General features: G+C 42.3%; 1 protein-coding gene across 1 annotated transcript in view; it reads right to left on the bottom strand.

Annotated features, from left to right (window-relative positions):
- Positions 1–21,477, bottom strand: part of enpp2l (ectonucleotide pyrophosphatase/phosphodiesterase 2-like) — a 33,649-nt gene extending 12,172 nt beyond the window's left edge. The window contains exons 1-24 of the mRNA XM_085446635.1: positions 21,350–21,477; positions 19,610–19,715; positions 18,848–18,997; positions 16,986–17,111; positions 16,840–16,900; positions 16,313–16,410; positions 16,035–16,114; positions 15,717–15,836; positions 15,362–15,417; positions 14,282–14,347; positions 13,581–13,653; positions 13,383–13,491; positions 12,261–12,386; positions 12,140–12,171; positions 11,909–12,036; positions 11,541–11,619; positions 10,766–10,853; positions 10,264–10,430; positions 10,078–10,135; positions 9,686–9,825; positions 7,521–7,662; positions 6,803–6,880; positions 4,177–4,309; positions 3,178–3,331 (exon numbers count right to left, since the gene is read on the bottom strand). Coding sequence (XP_085302761.1) covers positions 3,178–3,331; positions 4,177–4,309; positions 6,803–6,880; positions 7,521–7,662; positions 9,686–9,825; positions 10,078–10,135; positions 10,264–10,430; positions 10,766–10,853; positions 11,541–11,619; positions 11,909–12,036; positions 12,140–12,171; positions 12,261–12,386; positions 13,383–13,491; positions 13,581–13,653; positions 14,282–14,347; positions 15,362–15,417; positions 15,717–15,836; positions 16,035–16,114; positions 16,313–16,410; positions 16,840–16,900; positions 16,986–17,111; positions 18,848–18,997; positions 19,610–19,715; positions 21,350–21,367 — 2,388 coding nt within the window. The 5' untranslated portion in view covers positions 21,368–21,477. The remainder of the gene's footprint in view (positions 1–3,177; positions 3,332–4,176; positions 4,310–6,802; positions 6,881–7,520; positions 7,663–9,685; positions 9,826–10,077; positions 10,136–10,263; positions 10,431–10,765; positions 10,854–11,540; positions 11,620–11,908; positions 12,037–12,139; positions 12,172–12,260; positions 12,387–13,382; positions 13,492–13,580; positions 13,654–14,281; positions 14,348–15,361; positions 15,418–15,716; positions 15,837–16,034; positions 16,115–16,312; positions 16,411–16,839; positions 16,901–16,985; positions 17,112–18,847; positions 18,998–19,609; positions 19,716–21,349) is intronic.
- Positions 21,478–23,460: the final 1,983 nt, after the last annotated feature.

Raw genomic sequence — 23,460 nt, 5'->3', positions numbered from 1 at the left:
GACTAGATCAGTAATGTCTTTCAAACAGCTCGTGCTGGTGGTTGTTGGGAAGCCATCTGCTCAATTTTCTCCTCAAATGATCAGTGAAGCTAAACATCTATTGTACCGTTTGACAAGTGACAATGGGCGAATTTTTAACCATAAAAACACACAAACTCAAATGTTTTAGCACTTTTCCTGATTTATTTTTCTTGCAGCTATTAGATAAGACACGGTTTATGTTTGCCGATGGCTTAAAATTTTAATCCAAGGAGCAGCCAGTTTATTCAGAGGCACATTTTTCAGTCACACTAACCCAGACCTTCCCAAAGTGTGGGGCCCGCCCCCATTGCATGGGGGGCGCGGTATGAAAAGGGAAAAAGCTAAACAACGCTTGGACACTGCTAGCACGGGGCACCCACAAAAACGCAAAGCAGGAGATGAAGCATCGCTGGATCCCACATCCTTGATTTTTAGTTCACAAACACTTGTTGTAATAACTAACTACTCCTGACATGTTGGAGATGTTAGCTCTTTATACAGTAAAGTTACAGCGGGATACAAATAACATCAGGCTGATCCTGCCACGATTTGTGTTTTTAAACCCATTTTGCACACAGAGGCATTTTTTGAAAAATGTATCGATAGCAATGTTGAATATTATTACACAGGGAAAATAATTAGGCCTCTGCCTTTGTAAATAGAGGGACGGTAACTGCTTGTGTAAACATGCAAAACCTGCAGATAGAGACAAAATACTGTTAATCTGACTCTCTGCCACTCATTCATCTCCTGTAAACAATAACGTGGCCACAGCGTGACGTGGAAAAAGGCACATACCTTTAACATTGCGTGACGAACTCTGGATTCCTCGTCCACACATAAACCCAAAAAAGGAGTTTAAAAAAAAAAATCTCCATTTTCGGTGATTCGAAACGCCGTTTACGTGGACGAAACAGCTGCGTGTTCAAAATCACCGGTGTAGTCCAACCCAACAGAGGAAGAAAAGACCAAGTTTTGTGCCGATAAACAAAGACGCATTCTTTAGAAATGACCCAGTGGTGCATCCGCAGCACGGGCTTGTTGGCTGTTTAGTTTTTAAAAAGTCAAAAGCATGGCATGAGAATGGAAGTAGTTTAACCTATACTGAGTATATATTTGTAGGGTCTGCATAAACATGAGCAGTGTGTTTATCGTGAACTAATTGCAGTTTTATATTTAGAGCTGTTTGTAAAAGCTCCATCATTTAATCTGCCGCTCCATTCATTCTGCTCACGACTGGAGCTGAAGAGTCCCAGGAAAGTTTGGAGATGTTTACAAAGCTGCCCATTAACAAGCACACAGGGCAGCGGATTAATCACAGTTTATGTGACATTGTTATTGAGCTTGGACGCAAAATAAGAAAATGTACTGGCACTAAAAGTGAATTAAGAGAAATGCTGCCCATTGTTATTTTATTGCTTTAATTTGGAGCCACGCAGTCGGCCTTCATAATGATTTAACACAGAGTAGGTAAGTCGTGCTTATTAAAGCATGAATGGTGCTTTAATCAAACGTCAGTGTTGCAACACATCCCCTCCCAGATATTAGATGATCGACTGCAACTTATTGCAACAAGTCTAAGGAGCTTGGGAAGAAACATTTTGGAAGGAACGTCAAAGTATTTCAGAACAGCACGTATTTAATTCCTTCCATAACAGTCACGTGACTGTCTTCTGATAAGACTTATCCATCTCTATGGTAACGCTCTTAACTGAAAAACATCATCTTAAACCTTCAGTAAACGATTAATGAAGCTGAATGAGTTGCTTGTAAGGATGCATTGTAGCTCATTACTGTCACCTGAACTACAAAAGCAGATACAAAGACACGATGCATGACTTCAGCTCATGCAGGAGAAAGCAGACAGGCCTGTTGACTGCTTTTATTTTACCGCAGTCCAGTGCTGCCGACACAAAATCGAAGCTCTGCAGAATAGCATCGTTAAGCTTCACGATATTCATTTTATTCTCCTTTTTCTCAGTGAACAATCTTTTGTAAGAATTTCTGATTTAATTAACAAGCTAACAAAGATGAAGGAGACGAGCACGGACAGTAAAGATGCTGTTTGCTCACATAGCCCCACAGAGTCGTAGATTCAAATGTAAGACATGGAGCTGAACACGAGCCCATTCTATTCACCTCAATTTGGCTGCAATGAAAAAGGATTAGCTACACTCATCTTTGTCAGCTTAGCTTTGCTGAATCATTCACATCACTACAAATATCCACTTCACCCAGAAGTTGGAAACCGACAAACCCACAGACTGCCATGGTGAGTCATCATATTACACAAGATTATAATACCAGTGGTATTTGTATTATTATTATAACAGCAATGGTTCCCAAATAGCTTGAGGCAAGTCAAGACAATCCATCAGATTTCGTAGTAACTAACTGGAATATGCAGCTGGTTTCTTTAATTTTCTCCTTTATTCCTACTCTCAGTGTAGATGGATTATCTGTTGGGAGACAACACGTCATAAGTGCCTCCAGCTAATAATAATACTACCCAAAGACAAATGACAAAATGTTAACAACAATAATAATAATTTTAAAATGCAGAAATTCAAAGAGGTGAGACATAAAATGTTGGTTTGGGCTCTTATCCTCTGATGTGCCCAAGGTCAATAATGATTCTGATTAGTACAAAGATAGAATTTCATCCTGCCTCTTTCTATGATACTATATCAAACTGCACCTACAACGGTGCTTTTGGTGTTTTTAAGAAATATGGTCAAAGTGACGAATTTGTGACAAAACCCAGCTGAAGGAGAATTCTTCAAAATGATTTTTCTGCAGTTTGAGTCATTACATAAAGTATCTGACATTTACTGTGTTTAAAACGATAAATGGCAATCAAGAGAAGTAAATGTTTATCTATCGGCGATACTTTAATGCCTGGGAATTAAAAATTCAAAGCGTCATCCTGTAAATCTTTTGATTGTTTTTCACGTTTTCATTTTCTTAATCTTTAAATAAAAACCTACAGCTTAATAAAAAAAAGGTTAAAGGTCTTTTTTTTTTCATGTTGCTGCTCACACTGTGCAAATGAATTCACTACAAAGATATGGAGGTACTGCCACCTGCTGGAATGATTGGAGGGTCTTTACCTTTCAAAATAAAGCTCCATAAGGCCATGAATTCATTCTTACTCACATTGCATGCCTCACTGTTGTCTGGCTTGTTAGGAAGGAGGAAGGAGAAAACCTTTAGCGCTCCGTCACACTCATCAACCGTCTGGTTCACCTCCTGGCAGCTTGTAATCACAGTGTAGAAGTGGGTGGGAACGGGGAAGCCATCAGCTGAGAACCTGGACCGAGGAGGGGGATCAGAGGCACGTGCAAAATGTGAAAAAGTGAAAAGCACACCGTACAAATGCATCACTTACACTACTCTGGCTGCTTACGTTAGGAGCTAAATTGCATCAGAAGTCTAGTAAATCTTTAAATAACCTCCACAACCAGTTCAGCATCAGTAATGAACTAAACACTCGTACCTTTGGACCACTGGTGGAACATGCACAGCTACTGAGAATATGTAAGCTCCACAAAGTGAAAACCACAGCATGCTGTGTAGTTATTAATCACTTAAATGATTCCTCACATGGAGACGAAATGCTCGCCATATATTTATAGTGCATTTATGACACAGGCAGACAGGAAGTCTCTGCAAAGGCTCATAAAGACTGGAGAGCATCGGAGGGATAAAACGTCCATCCGTGGACTCCATATACACACAGCGCTGCCAGGAAAGAGCTGAGGGAGTTATCAGGGACTCACTGCTACCTCAGAAATGTGCATATCCTGCCACCCCTCTTGTAAAGAGGGTGGCAGGATATGCTTTTTATTTGTTCTTGTTTCTAATGTCTCTGTAAAGCACTTTGAATCACCTTGTTGTTGAATTGTGCTGTACAAATAAACTTGCCTTGCCTATAATATAGTTAATAATTTATATTTGTGTTGTATTTTGCATTGTCTTGCTTATGCTTCTCTTTTCTCTACGACTGAGAGAGCTCTGCGCTGCTTTATGCACAAATGGCAACAAAATAACCTTGAACCTTGTGTTTTGACACACATATGCACATGCAAGCTCACTTTAGTTGTTATCAGCTAGCTGACCGAGCGCCGTCATCGCTCGCCGCTGCGGTGAACTTACTCTTTTATCTTCTCGGTGGTGTCTCGAAGGCCGTCGTAGTTATAATCAAAAACAGGGCCGCAGAGAACGTTGATCCCATTGCTGGCCTCTGCATAACGCCGCAGCAGCGTGCCTTGTAGGTAACTCCACACTCCTGCACACCCACAGAAAAATAGGCCATGCTGCTTATACTCTCACCTTTTTTATAAACATCAGTAATAAGAAACACTCGAAGAGCAGCTCAGCTTCTGTCCAGTATTTGATTTTGTATATATTCATTTTGTTTTTTCTTTTCGAGTAGATTTTCCATTTCAAAGAAAGAAAGAATAAAAACAGGAGAAGTGAGGTTTCACTGGTGGAGTGAACATCTGTAAATCTACTGACCATGACAAGACTTTAGGCGTCACGTCCTAAATAAGGAAACCTATCCTGTTCTTGCTGTTTCCCATTTATTCCTGCAACCTTTTATGGCCTTAATATAGAACCTATTAGCCGAACAGACACAAACAGACACACAGCTGACGCACACACAGCATAATGGGTGCATGCATGGGGCAGGTATGCAGAGGCTGAGTGTCTGCTTTCTCCTGATAAGTCCTCTCTCTTTATAAACAATGGGTATCAGGCCACCCTGGCTCATACCTGACATCACCACATTTCTGTCCCGTGTCTCATGGAACACAACTCAATTTCCACCTCCACAAGGACAGTTAAACTAACAGATAAAAAAAAATGCGCTGATGTCAGACTCATTGTTTAACTCTGAAACTATTCTTAAGTCACAATCTACTGTAAATACAAAGGGAGGGGGTGAGAAAGTAAAATAGTAAGACTGTCATCAAACAGTGTGTTGTTGCAGCGGCTTCAGTGCTGATAAGAACTCATAATTATTCAAATAGAGATGCAGTCACTTCACACAATGTCTTTGTTTTGGGTTTGAGCTAGAGACTGTATATCAAAGATGGACATTCCCGCTGTACTGTATTTGCTGTACTTTTGTATTTTGAAAGCTTGATGTTGGCCGAGGGCCGACTGTGGCTCAGACTGAGGAGCGAGCTGCCTACCAGCTGGATCAAATCCTGTCAGTGGATCATGAACAACATACTGAACCCCAGGTGTTTGAGGGTTAGATAAAAGAAGCTCAGGTGTCGATAAAAGCTCTGTATGAATTAGGGCTGCCACGATTAGTCGACTAGTCACAATTATGTCGACTATTAAAATCGTCGACGACTGATTTAATAGTCGACGCATCGTTTGAAGCTTTGTAAGATCACAAAGGACGCAGGAATGAGTAGTAGGATTTAAGGGTGTAATAACGGACTGAAACAGAAGATGGCAGCACTGCATGTACAAGGATGCCAGCTGCCGTTAAACCCCGAAGAAGAAGAAGCTGTGTCCCAGAATTCATAGCTCAGTTTCCAACAATGGCGGCAGCTAGTTAGTTTTAACTTTACTCTTATTATTCTTTCTGGGTCACAAAATAAACGTTTAACATATTTTCAGGCGAGAATGTAGCTGTGTAAACCTCAAATATCTGCTCAGTTTATCAGGACACCACATATTTTCAAAAGCGCTCCGACGTTTTCGGAGATGTCTGTTACCCACTAGCTCGATAGCTAGGCGGGGGCAAGGCTAACTAGAGCCGTGAGAACACCGGACTCCCGGCAAATCGTTTTCAAACCCACCGCCGTCTTTCGCTAGTCAGGTTAAACATGATATATGAGTCACTTAGATAACTTAAAATGTTATTGTTTGGCTTTCTTTAGTATTTTATTTGTTCCTGAGTAAATCGGTTTGGCTGAGATTAAAGTTATAGTTTTTACACAGCTAAAACTGTCAAGCAGACAGCTGATTATCAGAAGTGTGAGACGCTGGAGAATATACTCCGGTGTCCTGTTATATTTTAGAAAGCAAGGAGTTTATTAAACTTCACCGAAACAATCTGCAAATTTCATTAAAAATTAATAAACTACCATCTTGTCTTTATTTTTAGTTAGCACAAACACTTCAAGCTGTAAGCTAATGATAGTTATATAAGACCAGATGCTGCTGGTGCAATAAGCTGTACGCTGTACGTCCAATGGATGATGATCTGATTAGTCGACTAATCGCAAAAATAATCGCTGACTAGTCGACTATCAAAATAATCGTTTGTGGCAGCCCTAATATGAACAACTGATCAAACTTAATGAAAAGATGCTACGGCAGGGGTGGGCAACTCCAGGCCTCGAGGGCCGGTGTCCTGCAGGTTTTAGATGTGTGCTTGATCCAACACAGCTGATTCAAACTGCTAAATTACATCCTCAACATGTCCTGAAGTTCTCCAGAAGCCTGGTAATGAACTAAAGACGAATTTGCTAATTACCAGCTGACAGTGGCATATTTGGTTAGTAGGTTTTATTTGACAGACAAATCAGTGCTCAGTGAGAAGAGTCCTAATGTTTCACGAGCCTGTTACTGAGACTGAAGCACAAACATCTTGTATGGGAATGTAACATATTTTGTGGAATGCAGTAAAGACCAGATTCCCCACATTCCCGGTCCCTGGTATAAATACAACATCTTGAGACAACTGTTAGCGTGTTGCTACAGTTACGTACAGCTGAAGTGAAAATACGAATTTTTGACTTTTATGGAGGTGACTTACTCTTGAAGGCAGGGTACATGGGGACAGTGTTGGTGATGAGCGAAGCGTCATATCTGGACTCGGGAGACGTTGCCAGCTCTGTCAACACAAACGTGTGAGTCACACCTGTCTTATCATCCACTGTTTGCACATATCCAAACAAGCTCGTATAAGATGTTGACATCGCAGAAACGTCACTCAGAAGTTGTGACAGTCAAAGTTAACCCAGTGAAATTTCGGATTATTGTAATGATTTCCTATTTTCCTGGCACTCCGCTGGAAATTCAGTGTTTTCCTCCTCAAATATCATTTTAAATGTAACTATATTATGTTAAATAACATAAGCTATAGTGCTAACAATGTATGCAAAGTTTGGACAAATGAACTCCCCCATCATATGCAACAAGGTGGCCTGGTCCACTTCCTGTCGTTCTCTAACTTCCTTGGAAAGGTGAACTTCAGGAAACTGGTTCTCAGGGCCCTGATTGCCATCCTTATTAAAGGGTTAGACTTTTATTTTTTTCACATAATTGATATATTTTATTTTCTATATGACTACATCAGTTAAATCGTCAAGAATTAAAGCTCAAAACCTAAACGACTCTTTCGATTACAAATAACTCAACATAATTTTATCTCATTTATACTAAGATCCGGTTTTTATGATGTTTGCACAATGTATATTAAGCAACATGGATATTTCTGCACAGAGGGTCCTGTGTTCACCCTGTGGTGCTACCTGGGGGGAAGAGGAAGCCATACGTGAGGTGGGTGTTCTGGCCGTAGGCGCTGCAGCTCTGACTGTGATCAGCTGACACTCTGGCGTCGACTCGGATGCACTGAGCACTCGGAGAAGCATCTGGTACAGGAGTCATGTCCTCCTGTGAGACAGACATGAGACAACATACAGTGAAACTGAACCAAAAATGTGGTTAATCGCAGTCAATTCATGATTTAACAGTAGGGGCATTACTTTTATCCTGCATAGGGCCAGGTAGGGTTAATGTTTTATTCCCTTAATAAATGAAAAAAAAAAAGTGTTTGTTTTGTCATTTAATGGTACCAGTTGCATTTTGGTGCAGCTGAAAGAATCTAAGATCAAAGATAAAAAGCATCTAAAGTGAGAGTGAAACTCAGATGTAATGCTGGGCTCTAATATAATGTTTACTTCCACTCATGTCTGCGTGTTGTTTTGGCATTCATGCATGGCGATGTATATGCACGGAGCAGGTGTGCCATACGTGAGCAGCTGCACAACATCACAACACAACACCTGCAACGAGTCAAACACGCGAGTGTGTTTACTGCAGTGGCTGTCTGAGATTTCATGTTTGCGTGTTTTCAGAGCTCTGTCACATCCTGCTGCGACACAAACACAGTCACTCACTGCAAACACTCGTGGTGTTTGCAGTGAGTGCACCACCAGTGAGTGCACCACCAGAGTGCCTCTAATGTGGTTGCATCAGAGGTTTAACCTCATTTATATCAACGAAGTTCTGAGAGGAAAGAGAGGAAGAAGACGTCTGTTTACATGCTGGACACGTCTGGACATGCTGTTCGTGCAAACACAGGGCAGGGTTAAAAAAGCAGAAATGCAAGAGTTACTCTTGTACTCTTACAGTCTGTCACATTTCAAACGAATCACCTGAGTAAAGACTTCTGTAATAGTCTTTACTCAGGTGTCAGTCTGTCGTCAGATTCTAGCATCCTTACACTGGCTGCCAGTCACTTTTCAAATGGATGTTAAAATGTTATTATCCGTCTTTAAGGCGTTGCATGGGTTGGCACCCTCAGACCTTTCTGATCTTTTGAACGGGTTCACTCCAGCAAGGTTATTGAGGTCTGCGGATCAAACGCTCCCAGCTGTGCTGAGGTCCACATTACAGCACAGAGGAGGTCGGGTCTTTCCTGTAACTGCTTCTAAACTTTCAAAACCCATCTGAAAACCCACCTTTATTCCTTGGCTTTTAAATGAGAATGAGGAATGAATGAACTACTTTCATTTGTCTTATTTCCTATTCAAATCTTCTCATTTTATGCTTTTTTCATAATTTTTCTTTTTATCTCTTTTAATTATTTTTAATTTTAAATGTTCAGCACTTTGCTGAACAGTAGCTGTTTTAAGTGTGCTGTATAAATACATTTGACTTTGACTAATCATCATAAAGCACTGATTGCACCAGGGTTAGTAACACCGGCATGTCCCTGAAGTGCCTTCAAACATGCTGATATAGCAGCTTCAAAACATTGCACAGGAAGGCTTCTTCCTCTTCTTCTATCCCAAGCGCCCTCTTGTGTCTCGCAGGCACCTCTGCATATCCTCCTTGACCACAACCATGGACGTCGTCCAAGGTCTTCCTCATTCCTCCAACATGTCCACTCTCCCTCCTCTGAACATGTCCAAACTCTCTCAGCCTCGTCTCGCTAGTGCCATCTCCAAACTACTCGACCTGAGCTTTGCCTCTGATGTACTCATTTATAATCCTGCCAATTCTGGATACTCCTAAATGAAAAAGTTTGCAAAAGGTGAGTTTTCACAGACAAGAGTATAAATATAAGAATAAGACTTTCCACAGGAACAGGGCGGTGATGACCTGCAAACTCTTCAGGTTAAGTTTCTTGATATGAACAGCAGCTAATCTTAAGCAAACAACTGGCAATCAATATGAACATAAGGACTCCTGAAATATAACAGAAAAAAACTCAAACTTTTATCTTCATATCATGGAAGTGTATCTGTGAATTTACCCTCTGACGTTTTTATAATTTGGACTAGCAGGAACACAACAACCAGAGCTCAGTGAATGAAATTCCAACAAGAGAAAAAACTAAATAAAGTTTTAGGTGGCTTGTAGAACCAAGCTGACTGATACAAGACGGAGTGAGAACTTTACATGCGTGTACCTGTGGTGGCAGTGTGTATGATGTCCACAGGGGCATGGCTAGCTCTTTGCTGTATCCACTGATGAACTCCACATGATGAAGAAGACTGTACTGAGTGTCAAACATCACCGCTGGTCGACCAAACGGCAGCTGGGTGCTGTCTGCAAAAACAACATGTTGTACCTCGATGCCAAATTATTTGATTATACTTCATAATTAAAGGTGATTCTGTTGGTGTCCTCTGCAGTTCCTACTGACCAATAAAACGGCAAAAAATACAAATGAAAGCAGAAACAGGAGGCATTGCTTTAAGATACATGATGAAGAAAATCTAGATTTACTGTCAAATAATCCTATTTCCTCAGCTGCTAGCTGAATGCAGCTGTTCCAGTGTGTGTGTGTGTAACACTTACTATAACTGTAGACCCCATCTGATGCACGAGTGAACAGCCCATTGATCTCCACTTTGTTCTGAAAATGATAAAATGTGTTTTTTTTCCTCGTCTTTGTTTGTTGCAGAAGAAAGTGACAAACACGGTGAAATCAGCTGGATTTAGATGTTACAAATGATTTCTGTGGCATTGCTGCCTCCCACAGACCTCATCGTCACAGCTGCAGCCCAGGTCGTGGCTGATTTCGGCGTCGGACGACGGCGACGGTGGCGTGACTTCCTCTGGCATGCTGGGTTGGAAAGGCGGATCTTTCAGCATGTCGTTCAGACTGCCGTGTGTCCCGTTGTTTGGAACTGGCTTCAAGCCCAACAAGTCTAAAGCACGAACAATCAGAGGACACGCTATTATAGTAGTAATGATAACATCGGTATTATTATCTCGGCCAGGAGTGTCCTTCTCCAGTCCTTTAGAGCTTCCGTCCTGCAGCTTTTAGACACATCCTTGTTCCGACACCTGAATCAAATGAGTGGCTTGTTATCAGGCCTTTGCCAAACTTGATGGCTGAAGAGGTTTCCAACCATTTGATTCAGCTGTGTTGGAGTAGGGATGGATCTGCAGGACAGTAGCTCTCGAGGACTGGAGTTGGACACCCCAGATCTAGACCATATTTTCTGGTATTCAAAAGAAGATAAAAAAAAAAGATTCTTACCACACATGACATTGTATAACTCTATATTCTCAAACTCCGGCACCATCTTCTGAAATTTGAAGCTTGGCCCATGGCCAATAAAGATTGTCTGCAAAAAAGAAGGAGCATCAAACAGTGAAATCAACTCGTGGAGTTTTCAAACAAACTTTATGAAAAACTGTCGTGTGGACATCAGATCAGAGAGATGTACTCCTCATAATGAGGTAATAGTCAGCCATGTTTCTTGTCCTTCTCTCAAATTCTACTTTTCTCGAAACAATACTCCGCGTGGAACAAGAAGAAACCTCTGGGGCTGAAAATGAAGCCGAATGAACCTTAGATTCCAAAAGCTGCAGTTCCTTCAGCCACCACTTGATGTCATCATCAAGGGTCAGTCATCATGGCCTTCTGTGATAAACTGCCACTTTATAACAGATGGTTTTAAAACGGTACAAAGTCTTTTTTACGTTCTTTAACAATCACATCTGTACTGACAACACATCTGTCTTCAACTATTTAAATTCTGTTTGACTACAACTGCTACATGTCAGCCTTTAACTCACCTGGTTCAGCCACTGAGATGAGCTGCTCGTAGAGCTGCTGGTGTTTAACATATTAAGATACTATGGCTTGCTGTGTGATTTTAAAAATGCTACATGGTAACCTTTGGCTCAGAAAGCCCAAGATGGCGGTACTCATAACGCCAAGTATTCAAACAAAGTATCCAAGCTTGACGCGCGATGCCTTTAACATATAAACACAGAAGGAGCAAACAGCAGATACGACACACGAGTACCCTCATGCTGGTTATCTTGTTGTCAAAGCCGTGATCACCAAAGAAGCCACACCGAGTCCTCGGCTTTTCTGGCATTTTCCTGAAAACAACAAACATGGAGTATGCAGGCACTGAGTCATTCTGTGATTTTTGTAGCTCAGTGTGACAACATGCAAAAATCCTTCCTTCACCTCACTTTCTAAATATCAGTGAACTTAACTTAAAGTCCTCAAATTTAACCAGACATAATTTAAACATAAAGTGGGAGTAGAGGTCACTGAGGCTGCCAGTTTCCTTTGTAATCGTCTTATTTCTTCCTCAGACTTGATAAGATCTCGATTTATTGGTAGTTAAAACACCGTTTCTGACAGATTAGAATCACAGGCTACCTGGCAATGTGCCACTTCCTCTCCATCAGCAGATGGACATCCTCAATCCGTCTGTTGTTGGCGTAGTGAAGCCTCTTGGGTAAATCCCGTTTCAGGTATGGCTTGAAGTGCTGAGCTGGCATTTTGCACTGAAACAGTAAATACAAAGGTGAACGACCTGACCCCTGCAAACACAGCAAACCGCTCAGTTTGTTTTAGGCTGTACTGTGATCTTATACATTTGTTACTTACAGTGAGGTTTGCAACCACAACTTTTGGGTCATCTGGAAATGGAAATTTGAGAAATATAAAGCAGGTTTTGCATCTAAAGAAAGCACGTGTCACACTGTGCTATTTAAATGTGCGCACTTACACGTGGTCGGTTTTGGCTCACGGGGTCGTATTCTGCCCAGCGAGCCAGGGATCAGCGTGATCTCGTCTATGTTGAGTGGGTAGCTGCTGAGAAACTCTGTCCTGTCGCAGTGGGCCTCCTCCATCCCTGAGACACAGCAGTGACATCTGTAACTTCTCGACACACCTCAGACGTACACAAGTTGTGTGACCAAACGTTTCATGCTTGTGCTGACACTGAGAGTACACGCCAAGTGAAGGAACCTGTGTGTCTTTTAAAAGAACCATGTGACTTTCACCAGTTTTAATAGAGACTCTCAAACCTGATGCAGCTCTTGATGGCATCTCTGTGGCCTCCAGAACTAGAAGAGGTCAGATCTAGTGTTTCTTTAATCCTGTTTTTCTCCCGTCACCCTCAACCAATCACAGCAGATGGCCCCGCCCCTCCCTGAGCCTGGTTCTGCTGGAGGTTTCTTCCTGTTAAAAGGGAGTTTTTCCTTCCCACTGTCGCCAAGTGCTTGTTCATGGGGGGCCATCTGATATTTGGTGTTTTCTCTGTCATATTGTCTCTATTCATACTAAAAAGCAGCGTGAGCTGTTTGCTCGTGTGATTTTGTGCTGCAGAAATAAAAGTGAATTGAATTAAACTAATGTGAAGAAATGTTGAGTCATTTTTGACCAATCGTTTCTTCTGTAGCCCTCATATAAAAAGTCTATGCATAACTTCTTCCTTCCATTGCGAAAACTGGGAACATCCCATCTCAGAGTGATGCTGAAAAACTAGTCCATGCATGTGGTGTTTCTGGATTGGACTATTGCGATTGCTCATTTCCAGGATGTCCGAAAAAGTTCAGTGAAACCCTTCAAAGTTGATCCAAAGTTGTTGCAGATCAGGTGACCCTGAAACATTATTTAGTAATGAGGCTACAGGATCCGGCTGCTGGGGGGCTTCCTGAGCACTTTTCCTTCCTCCCAGTGAAGGAGTAAAGGTTCTAAAGAAGGTCTCTTACTCTGTAAAGGAGCTCTTCCCTCCAAGTACAAACATAGAGGACTGTCTAATCATTGCTGCATTTACAAGAACTGTAATAAAAGGGTTAATTAGACAAAATCCTCTGAATTCAGCAGGTTTCTGTGGAGCTCATACCGTGATCTCCTACAATGATGAGATTGATACAGCGGTGCAGGTTCATCTGCTTCAGTCCATTCATTAGCTGACCAATGATGTTGTCAATTTCCCTCAGAGGGTTGTCCAGCTGTGGACAATATTTCAATTGAAACCAAAATGATTGATTATTGCATATCATTAATCGCACCTCTTAGACCATCTTCAGGCCTAGCTCACCTCACTGCTGAGTGGACCCATTCGATGTCCGTAGGCATCGGGCTGCTCTGAGTGGATAGCATAAACATACGGCCTGAAAAGACATGACGAAGGAAACGTTGTGCTGCGAAACACTTTTCATGGAACAGTGATGACTGAACAAGGTAGAAAAAAACTTTGTTTCAGTGTGAGTTCAAGCATCTCACCTGAACGCACAACCAGAGAAGAAACACAAACACCTACTTCACCTGCTGACACACCAAGCTGTACAAACACTCCATGCACGTCACTACCCAGCACTTATCTGCAGCATCACCTTCAAGCTACTTTTTGCACAATGCAACAGTATTTTGCACATTTCCACTGCACTGTCTTGTTTCTGTATCGTCCTGTTCTGTCTGGTGTTTCACTGTCTTGTCTTGTTTTATTGCAGTGTTTGCACATTACTCTGTTATATGTCATATGTAGCACCAGGGTCTCTGAGGAACGCTGTCTCATTTCACTCTGTACTGTAACACTGTGCATGGTTGAAATGACAATAAAAGCCACTTGACACTTATCGGCTTCTGATCCGATCACTGACCCCAGACTCTGCAGTCTCTTAAACAGACACACCCACAGTATCACTGTCACTGTCATTCGTGAGTAATTTTACACATTATTTTGTGTGTGAAAGCTACATGCTAATTTATTGTAGAAAAGTAAAAAAGACATGGACACACCTGACATCATCGGGCAAGTGCAGCCAGTGCAAGATGGTCAAAATCCTCCTTTCAAGAGGAATCACCCTGAAAACAAGAATCATGATGATTAAAATTTTAATGACAAAACCTGACGATCAATTTTTATTCTGTCACCAAATAGCTGAGGCTGATGGTTTGAATGTAAATCAGCAGATGAACACGCCGTTTTGTTCGGACTCCTCGGACTCTTCAATGGCCTTTGTTGTGACTGTGTGGGAGTATTGTCCCATTGTCTGTCTGTCTCAGGATGTGACTAGTGCGCATCTTCATGTGTAGCCCTCGTGATCATTGAGTCATGGACATGCAAACACTCGCTGACATGAACCTGTCTGCTTCGTGCCTGTCAGTCGCGCTGCGCTCGGTCATCGGGTCAAATCAAAATCAAAAGCTCCTCTTTTACGTCTGTGTTGCTCAGACTTAATAACACTTTGTAGTTAATTACACGAAGCATCAGAGAAGCACTGTTGCTCGATGATGTCACACATTTTAATATTTGCTTTTTAAAATTAAAATCTTTGACTCTGCCCAGTATCCCATTATCATTTATCTTCCCCTCACTGCTTTGGACTCAATCTTCAAGAGTTTTTCAGCTACTAAAGTGTATTTGTGTTGTTTTTTCCCTGAACCTCCCTCATTATTTCTCCTGAAAGACTGAGTTTTATTTATTTTAGTGCATTATTGTGTTATTTGGCAAGTAGAAAGATTTCCCCACAATGAACAACAGCTTCACCAGCATCCACATCATGTCTCCTTTCTGTACTGTTTCCCTAAATTGGCAGTATCCTCAGCAACATCCACACCTAAGCCACAGACTGGTATCCAGGGTGTACCCAGCTGTTTGCCCATGAAACAAGTCATAGGCTCCAGCCCGACTTATCCCCGAGGGGGCATTTCATTAAGAGAGATCCAGGGCTCTGACTGAGGCCATCGGACATTCAAAGAAAATCAACACAAAATATATCAAGAATGTATAAGTAGTGCAGGAAAAGTGGAAGTGACTCCTCAGTAAAGTCTGATATCTAAAGCTACTGAAAAACATTCCAGTACTAACTTAAGTACCAAGGCCAGAAGAACGTGCCTGGTTTCACTCCTTGTTTCTCAGCGGTGATCCAGATCTGAAAAAGAAACAAAAGGAGATGAAATCCAGAAATCCAGCGGTCCTCTTAAACGCTGTTATAAGTGACCTTAACACCTTACGTAAGCTCTTCAAATCTATGGAGAGAAAATGTTGACAAAATGGTCACAAATGTGTTCAATATTCTCAGGATTTTGTGTCACTCTGCGTACTTACAAATGTGTGCTCCGGCACATGTACAAACACCAGTTTTTAAAGAAGCACGCTTTTTAAATTTGCATTTTATGCTTTAAGAGTTACGCCTGCTTTTTGGTCAGCTGGACTCTAGACTGGACTCACAGGCTGTCCGCCCCACCAGCGGTGGTTCAGTTTCTCTCTGGAACGCAGTGTGAACGTGGCATTAAAGTCTGGGTCATACATGGTGTTCCCCACAATCCCGTGGGACTCTGGGTACAGGCCCTGCAGACAGATGGCACATTTACTGTTTTAAAAATGAGTCCAACGCTTGAGTAGCAACACGAGCACAGTGTAAGGGCATTTTGAACACACTGGCAAACATTTGTGTTTGCTCATTCTTCAGACAGAGTACTCATTAACAGACTAGCTTTACTGTAACTTCCAACATGAACCATCCATTAAATATGCTGGCTCACTTACCGTGGCTAAGGTGTACAAATTTGGAAATGTTTTTGATGGGTAGACTGGTCGCATGTACGGTGTAGATGTGCCACATCCTCCTGAGGGGAAACAAAAGGTAACTTTTTGTTAAATTTTGCATTTTAAGAAGTAAAGAGTTGTGAAAGCTGCATTTTACAGGATGATACAAGCAACCAGGCTATATTTTTGACTCATCAAAAAGTAAATAAAGGACATACAGAAACTGCTGGCTCTGTAAAAATCACTTAAATACAGATGAAGTTAAAAAGAAGACATACTGAGTTTATGAAGGTTTGGGATGACAGACTGGTCCTTCTTCAGGTAGGAGGCTCTGAACCCATCGAGCGAGAGCATGATGAGAGGAGGACGGACGAAGCTGAGAAGCACAAGAATGACAAAGCTGACTGATCTGGTAACATCACCAAACTGCAGTTATTCTCCAAAATGGTGTTTCAGGTTTCTATAGAAGGCGTGGAGCTATTATGCTTTTTTTAGAGACGTGGTTAGTCATCAGACTCCACGGAGTTTGCATCTTCTCCCCGTGTTTGTGTGGCTTCTCCCCGGGTACTCCGGCTTCCTCCCACAATCCAGAGACATGCACTTAGTGGGGATAATTGGCAACTCTAAATAGGTGTGAAGGCGGGGGTTAATGTGAGTGCAAATGGTTGTCGGTCTCTGTGTGTTAGACGGGCGACCTGTCCAGGGTGTACCCTGCCTCTCACCCTGGGACAGCTGGGATAGGCCCCAGCCCCCCCCTCGACCCTGAAAAAGGATAAACAGATGGATGGATGGTCATCGATCTTACCCTGCAGGGCATTCAGGACTCGTGATGTCCTCGCATTCTTCTTGCAGCCACGAAGTCTCACCTGGAGAGGAAACCACAGTACATCACATGCTTGAAAGCAAATTTAATCTCCATGTCACTTGGTTAAAAATGATAATGACATGTACCTTTGCACATGGACTTGTAATTTGAGCAGCAGTCTCCTTTTTCCAGACAGTCCTCTGAGCAGTGGCAGGCATGGTCTTCATTCCTCTCCTCCCTACACCGTTCCTGTTTGCATTCAAAGCCTCCCTCTGAGCACAAACAGGAAGTCAGTTCATTGATTATTTCCGTGTGTGAAAAATAACATTTTCACAGGATTCTCTGCAGTTCTTTGAGAATCTAAGCACATGCAATGATTCAGCTTGTAGAAGCAACTTCAGCAGCAGTAACCTAAGTAAGTCTAGTCCACTGGTCCACTCGTCTTTGCAACACTGCTCCAGTTGACTGAGGTTGATGGTTATTTGTTTGTGCACAGATCTCTTAATGATCTTTTTCTTCTTCTGTATATTCAGATAGAACTTAGCAGACCTAATCTGTGCTGCCATGCTCCTTCTTAAATTTAGAGTCCTATCCTGGCACAATATCATGAACTTTAACATTTAACATGTGAATGAAATGAATGGTTTTAGGCCTCTGAGCTCCAGCTCTTGTTCTGTTTTGGGGGGTTTGCAGTTAGCCTGAGCAGAGGTCTGACATCCACTCCTGGGAAGATGGTGACATCATGATAAGATATACATGCATTTGATTAGCAGCACCAAGCTACTTCCTACCTGATTAATTCAGATGAAAGCAGGAAACACAACGCATCAGCGTGCTGCATCATGACAAATTCAATCTGATTACATCATAACGTTACTCTTACTGGCTCCGTTCAAGACTCTCTTGTGTTTTTTCCCTTTCATTCAGGCGTTTACAAAACTTCTGAAGGAATGTGTTATCATGTACAAAGTTGCAGTCTTACAAAGTTTTCACAAAAAGTTTCCTGAGACACTAAACGATGCTGATCCTTCACACAGCCTGGTTAGTAGGTGTGAACCCACGTCCATTAAAAAAATGACTTTCAGCTGTTCCCTTCTTCACAGCACATAGTGCTCTGTGTTTGATTTGGCATCTCAAAGGATTTTTGTCACAAAGTCCACAGAGTCTCCTCGTTCTGTAGAAACCCATCCAGCAATCAGACTCCTGGACAGCACGTTCACTCCATCACTGATCGTTAGCCATGTGGTACAAACTCTACAGAGCTTGTTGATTAAACCATTGTGTTACTGAGCCTTGAAAGTAATGCAGTGTCTCTGTGGCTCCACGACCATCTTCCAAGTCACATGTTAGACGAGCTCAGGCTGCACATTCGCCTCCAGCAGCCTCGACAGCTTGTTCAACTTTGGCTAAATTCTGCCGAGTTCATCTGCCTCCGAGTCCCCAATGAGCCCTGTTCCACTGTTTAACTGTCTTCTCCCAACCAACGTTTTCAGATCTCAGATCTCTGTTGCATAACAGAGGGTCCTAAAATGTGTTACAGATTATCCATACCCAGGCAACGCTGACGTTTTATTATACGTTTTAAAAAGAAGACCCACAAGAAGCTCATGGTTGCTGAATTCATTTGAAGATTTTTTTAAATGTTCCACAGTTGTTTACTTCATGTTTTCAAGATGAACATACAGTTATAGGTGATGCAACCGAGATTTAAATTAGCATCAGATGAAAATGAACATTTTGGCTTTTGTTAAATTTCCCTGTGTTACAAGAGAAAGTACTCATCCCGAGCTTTGTAGGCATGTTATATGAAGCATATGTAAATATCTATACTTTTAATATTAGACAGCTCTGTAGCTGTTCATTGGCTGTTACACATCTCTAAACTGCTTTTAAGGGTTTACATTGTCAGCTCGATGCAGTTAGTTGTTGACCAAGAGCCACAGACTGGGTAAGAAAACAGGAAGTGAAGAAAAGACGAGAGACGTGAGCAAGTGTGTAGAAGCCTGACCTGTTTTCAGGCAGTGCTCATCAAAGTCAGAGCAGCAGCTGTAGTAGGTTTTGCAGAGATTGTCACATCTGCATCCTGGAGGGCTGGCCACCTCCAGCTCAAAGCACCTCCCCTTACAGGAGCCCGCTGAGCTGACCCACTCTGAAATGACTACAGGGAGGGGAAGGGCATGGTGAGACACACATGCTGCAAACATGCCCACATACAACGTTTACCAAGTATAATGGTGCACAGCTCTGGTATAAAATGTGTTTTTATGTCTTTAAGCAAAATCGAGAAGTCATAGTACACAAGTTCTAGCTCGGTTTGCCTCCATAACAGTCATTCAAGGTAAATTCAAGTAATTTTCCTATAACGGTTTTTGTCATCTAGATTTTCGATGTCAAAACTCATAATTAAAACACTCCTGTTGATGTGAAGTTAAAGTTAAGTAAATGCAACTCGTTCCTGCTTGAAGTTTTGTTCACATTGGCCCAACCATTAAGGAGGAAATATGTACATACAGATATATATTCACATCTATCCTGCTATGATTAGAGTGAGAAACAAAACACCAACAGCCTGTAGCTGCTAGCTCGGTGTTTTTTCTCGCTTTGATGTAACTTGGCAATACACATTTTAAACATCAATGTCATTTTGGTCCAAATGCAGAAATAAAGGTTTCCACCATATTTGATCACATCAGTCTTCAGCTCAGTTATAAGACTTTCTTAACTCAACAGCCCAGAATAAGCGTTGCTAAGACAACAAGTGTGTTCTCACTTTTAGTATGAGATGGCGGGTTGTCCCCTCCCTCTGAAGGTCGGCTGGCTTGAAACACATAAGCTCTGCTGACATCAATGCCCCACAGACAGAACGCAACCACTACCTGCAGAAAACCAGAGAGCATTTCTTTTTAACACATTTCCACTCCTCAAGGTCAAAGGTCAGGCTTGGAGGATCTCTAGAGCTGGTACAGCTTTAGTATCCTGCTCAGCAAATCTTTACAAGAACTGATGTTTTCCAAAGTACAACTTAAACCCAGATTTAAGGTGAAAGCAGCTCAGAATGGTAACGGGAGCTTTGTTTCATGCAGCTCCAACGCTTCTAATAGGTTTAATTACACAATCATGCAGTTGGACATTTTCTTGCTTAAATAAGTAAGACTTTCCCTGAAGAATCAACTAGATGGCAACTTTGTTGCTCGAAGATCTGTTAATGATGAAGCCTAAACAGTTGTGCAAGTTGCTGTGCCATGTGCACCAGGTGCACCTTTACACCCACATACAGTTGCAGATGTTGACTCTCCTCACAAGCCTGACGGTCTCCACTTTTACCCAAATAATAATAAAAAGATTCACACAGATTTACATATTCAGAGTTTCCCTCTTCCATTATGATATTTATTACTATTCAATATTTTAGACAATAAAAACACTCAAATTAGTAGAAATCTTACATGAAGTAACATAAGTTCAACCATGAGTTAGACCATGACCTGAACACCGAGTTTAGAAACAAATGTTTGATCTAAAATGTGACTCACATCGGCGGATCTCTCACAGATCACATTTGGCCTTGACAGACAGTTTGGACGCAGGGTGACTCTGGTCACCCCAACTCTGCAGGTCAACCTCGTACGTGTCATGTGTCAGCGGTGGTAACACATCTGTGCCATACCAGGAACGCACAACACTTGTCAGTGCCATAACTGAGTTAGAAAGTCCCAAAGTAGCCCAATTAGGTCCAGATGTAACTGGATATTGTCTGTCCACTCAGCATGTAGTGGCCAGATGTTAGATGTACTGTGACTTCTCCTCCACACTACAGCTGTCATAATCTATGTCGATACAGCGCCATGACTTGTGGATCGTGTCCGGCCCTCAGAGTGCTCAAGGTTGCCAAAATCAGTATGTTATCCGGGTATTTTGACGTCAACTCAGCGTGGACTGGTGTGTTCTTTAAACTACGACGATCCAGTGACTGATGACTAATTCAGGTATAATTCATTTTTAATATACTGCGTTTGCTAATTTCAATTCATTCTAAAATGAATGATAATAAAAGTGATGATGGTGACCAAACCCACGTCCTGAAGGGAGACGGGAGTGATCCACGGTGGAACCGTTAACCTGAAGCTTTTTGCTTACCTTTACCTCCCACAGGTAAACAAATCTGCGGCATTGTTGACAATGAGCTGTTCCAGGCTATCCATCATCATCATCATCTGTCCCGGCGTGAGTCAGACCAAAAATAACAGCAGCAGTCATCGCTGCTGCATAATTGATACTTCGCAGACTTATGTAATGCCTTCTTTCTTAAGGTAAAGCTTCCAGGTTTGCGCGTTTGCGCTGATATCAGGCACGGAGCGACTGTCTCGCTCTCAGGTCGATACATCAGTTCTGCAGCCCTGCAATCTGTGTTTAGAGGGCAGGCGGGGCGGAGCTGGGAAACACTTTAAATGAAGCTAAAACTACACGACGCTGAAATCAAACCAACAAAACTGTCACAGTCTTACCGTACCAAATTTCCCAGAAGCATTTTCCAAAGAGTCACTCTACTTCTGGCATTCACTTAAAAAACTGAAAGATGTGACCAATGTCCGACAGAAGGTCCTCGGTGCACCTCTGCAGATCGATGAAGCACGGCGCAGGCTTCCAACTCTCTCCCGCTCTCTCTCTCTCCACTTGTTTGCCTTTGCTCTCTCTCTCTCTCTCTCTCTCCCTCTCTCTCTCTCCCTCTCTCTCTCTCTCCCTCTCTCTCTCTCTCTCGGTCTTGATCCAATAAGAGATGAAGTAATGGTAACAGCTGCGCTGTGGTACAAGAGAGCGTCAGGTCGGGGTGACGCTCCGGAGTCCGACACAGTCAGCAGCATTGAACGATCACAGAGGGAGGGAGGGGGAGGAGGGGTGTGTGTGTGGGGGGGGGGCACTCACGGGGGAAAGAAAACTGTATAATCTTTGATCCTGAACCGTTTACTGTCTAAAGGAATATGGTGGTTTCATTAATAATTGATTTACGCGAGGTTGATCAGACTTTGTATAATAAGCACTGCCAGCTGAGATTTAAAGGTCTCTGTAGTAGCTGCTGCGATTTTTTCAAAACAAATAAGAAAAGTGTGCGTGGACACATATTGCATGTTGCACTGAGTCAAAGTCCCAAACTGACTGCAACGAACTGTATGCTGTCTTATCAAATGCTTAGCGTTGCCTAATGACTGGTGGTGAAATGTGAGCAATGCACAGTGACTGTGAGCTGATGTTTCAGAAAAACAGAAAGCAGTCCCAGTTTCACCCCATTTTCAGACTTTATTGTAATACTGAAAATCATCTGAAAATACCAGTGAACTGTGGAAAATCCACAGGACGGGGTTTTTGAAGCCCTGTCAAACTTTAAAAGTTCATATTTCCTTTTAACACAAACAGTAGGTTGAGCTAAACATTGGTTATTTCACCAATCTTAAAATGAATTTTGGCTAAAGCAGTAAAACAAAACTGTTTAGACCGAGCTCTGCCACGTCACTCAGTGACTACAGTGAGTGCTCCCTGCATAAATACACTTTATGTTCTGTTTGCAAATGTTCCAAAACAGAGGGACTAGTGAGCCAATGCCCATGACTTTCAACAGGAAAGTGCTGCAGTGCATAAGGATGGGCTTTCCACAGTCATCTATGTAAAGAGGTGGGCAGTGAGGGCTTCTAAAGTAAACCTGTTTGCCTCTGCTTTGAGTTTTTGGGGGGTTTCTTTTACTGTTTCTATGAAATTCACACACCTCAGGAATAATTCACCAGTGCACAATCATCCCTCAGACTGGGTTCCTCTTTGTTCACAGAAGAAGGTAGAGTTTCATCCAGGATGTGGCACCACCACACCCGATGTGGAAATGAGCTCTGTCCATAGTGTGTCTTGGATCAGCCCTAGGTGGCGAGGAGGGTGGCGTTCCACTGGAGGTGCTGGAGCGATTCTTAGTGTTTTATTTAGAAATCAGAAGAAACACATGGTTGCAAATTAGCAGAGCGTGTGCACTGATATTCCCGCCTGCTACCACACAGCAGCAGGCCATTAAAGGCTATCCAGAAGCCGTGTGTGCAGAACCACGTTGCCTTTCAGCACCGTAAACCTCCTCCTCGGATAAAGACGAGAAACGTTGGGATTTGTGTTCGTGAGACACCTCAGAGGTGACACGGATGCACCTCAGAGGGCTTCGTTAAAGAGTTGGAGACATTTCATAAGTTTCCTTTAGACACACATGCTCAAATTTCAGTGGAGAGGTCAGAGGTCATGTGCTGCAGGTCGACATTTATTGATTTGTTCAAGGACATCAAACATCAGTGTACTCTCCTGTTTTTTTGTTTTTGTTTTTTTACTGAACAATGAAAGTCTTTTGTATTTAGTGTACGTGAATCTACTTGAAATTCATGGCATAAAATATTAATTAAATCAACAAATAAATGATTGATGGCCAACACTTATAAACACACGTAAACATTTAAGGGACTTTGTATCACAGGGGGTGCACATGTCAGCCGGAGACAAAAGGCTGATCCAGCATCAGAAGCTCAGCCTCGGTCTCTGACTGAATGACTGAAAGCTCAGAGATACCTGAAACCTGCAGTGTACCCAACCCAGCGCAGC

The sequence above is a fragment of the Copadichromis virginalis genome, linkage group LG22 (assembly GCF_057382275.1).
Source record: "Copadichromis virginalis isolate Kocher_CV1m ecotype Utaka linkage group LG22, C_Virginalis_male_GT1.1, whole genome shotgun sequence".
Classification (NCBI taxonomy): Eukaryota; Metazoa; Chordata; class Actinopteri; order Cichliformes; family Cichlidae; genus Copadichromis; species Copadichromis virginalis.
The sequence above is the reverse complement of the archived record's forward strand: the minus strand, read 5'-3'. Positions and strand labels throughout refer to the sequence as shown.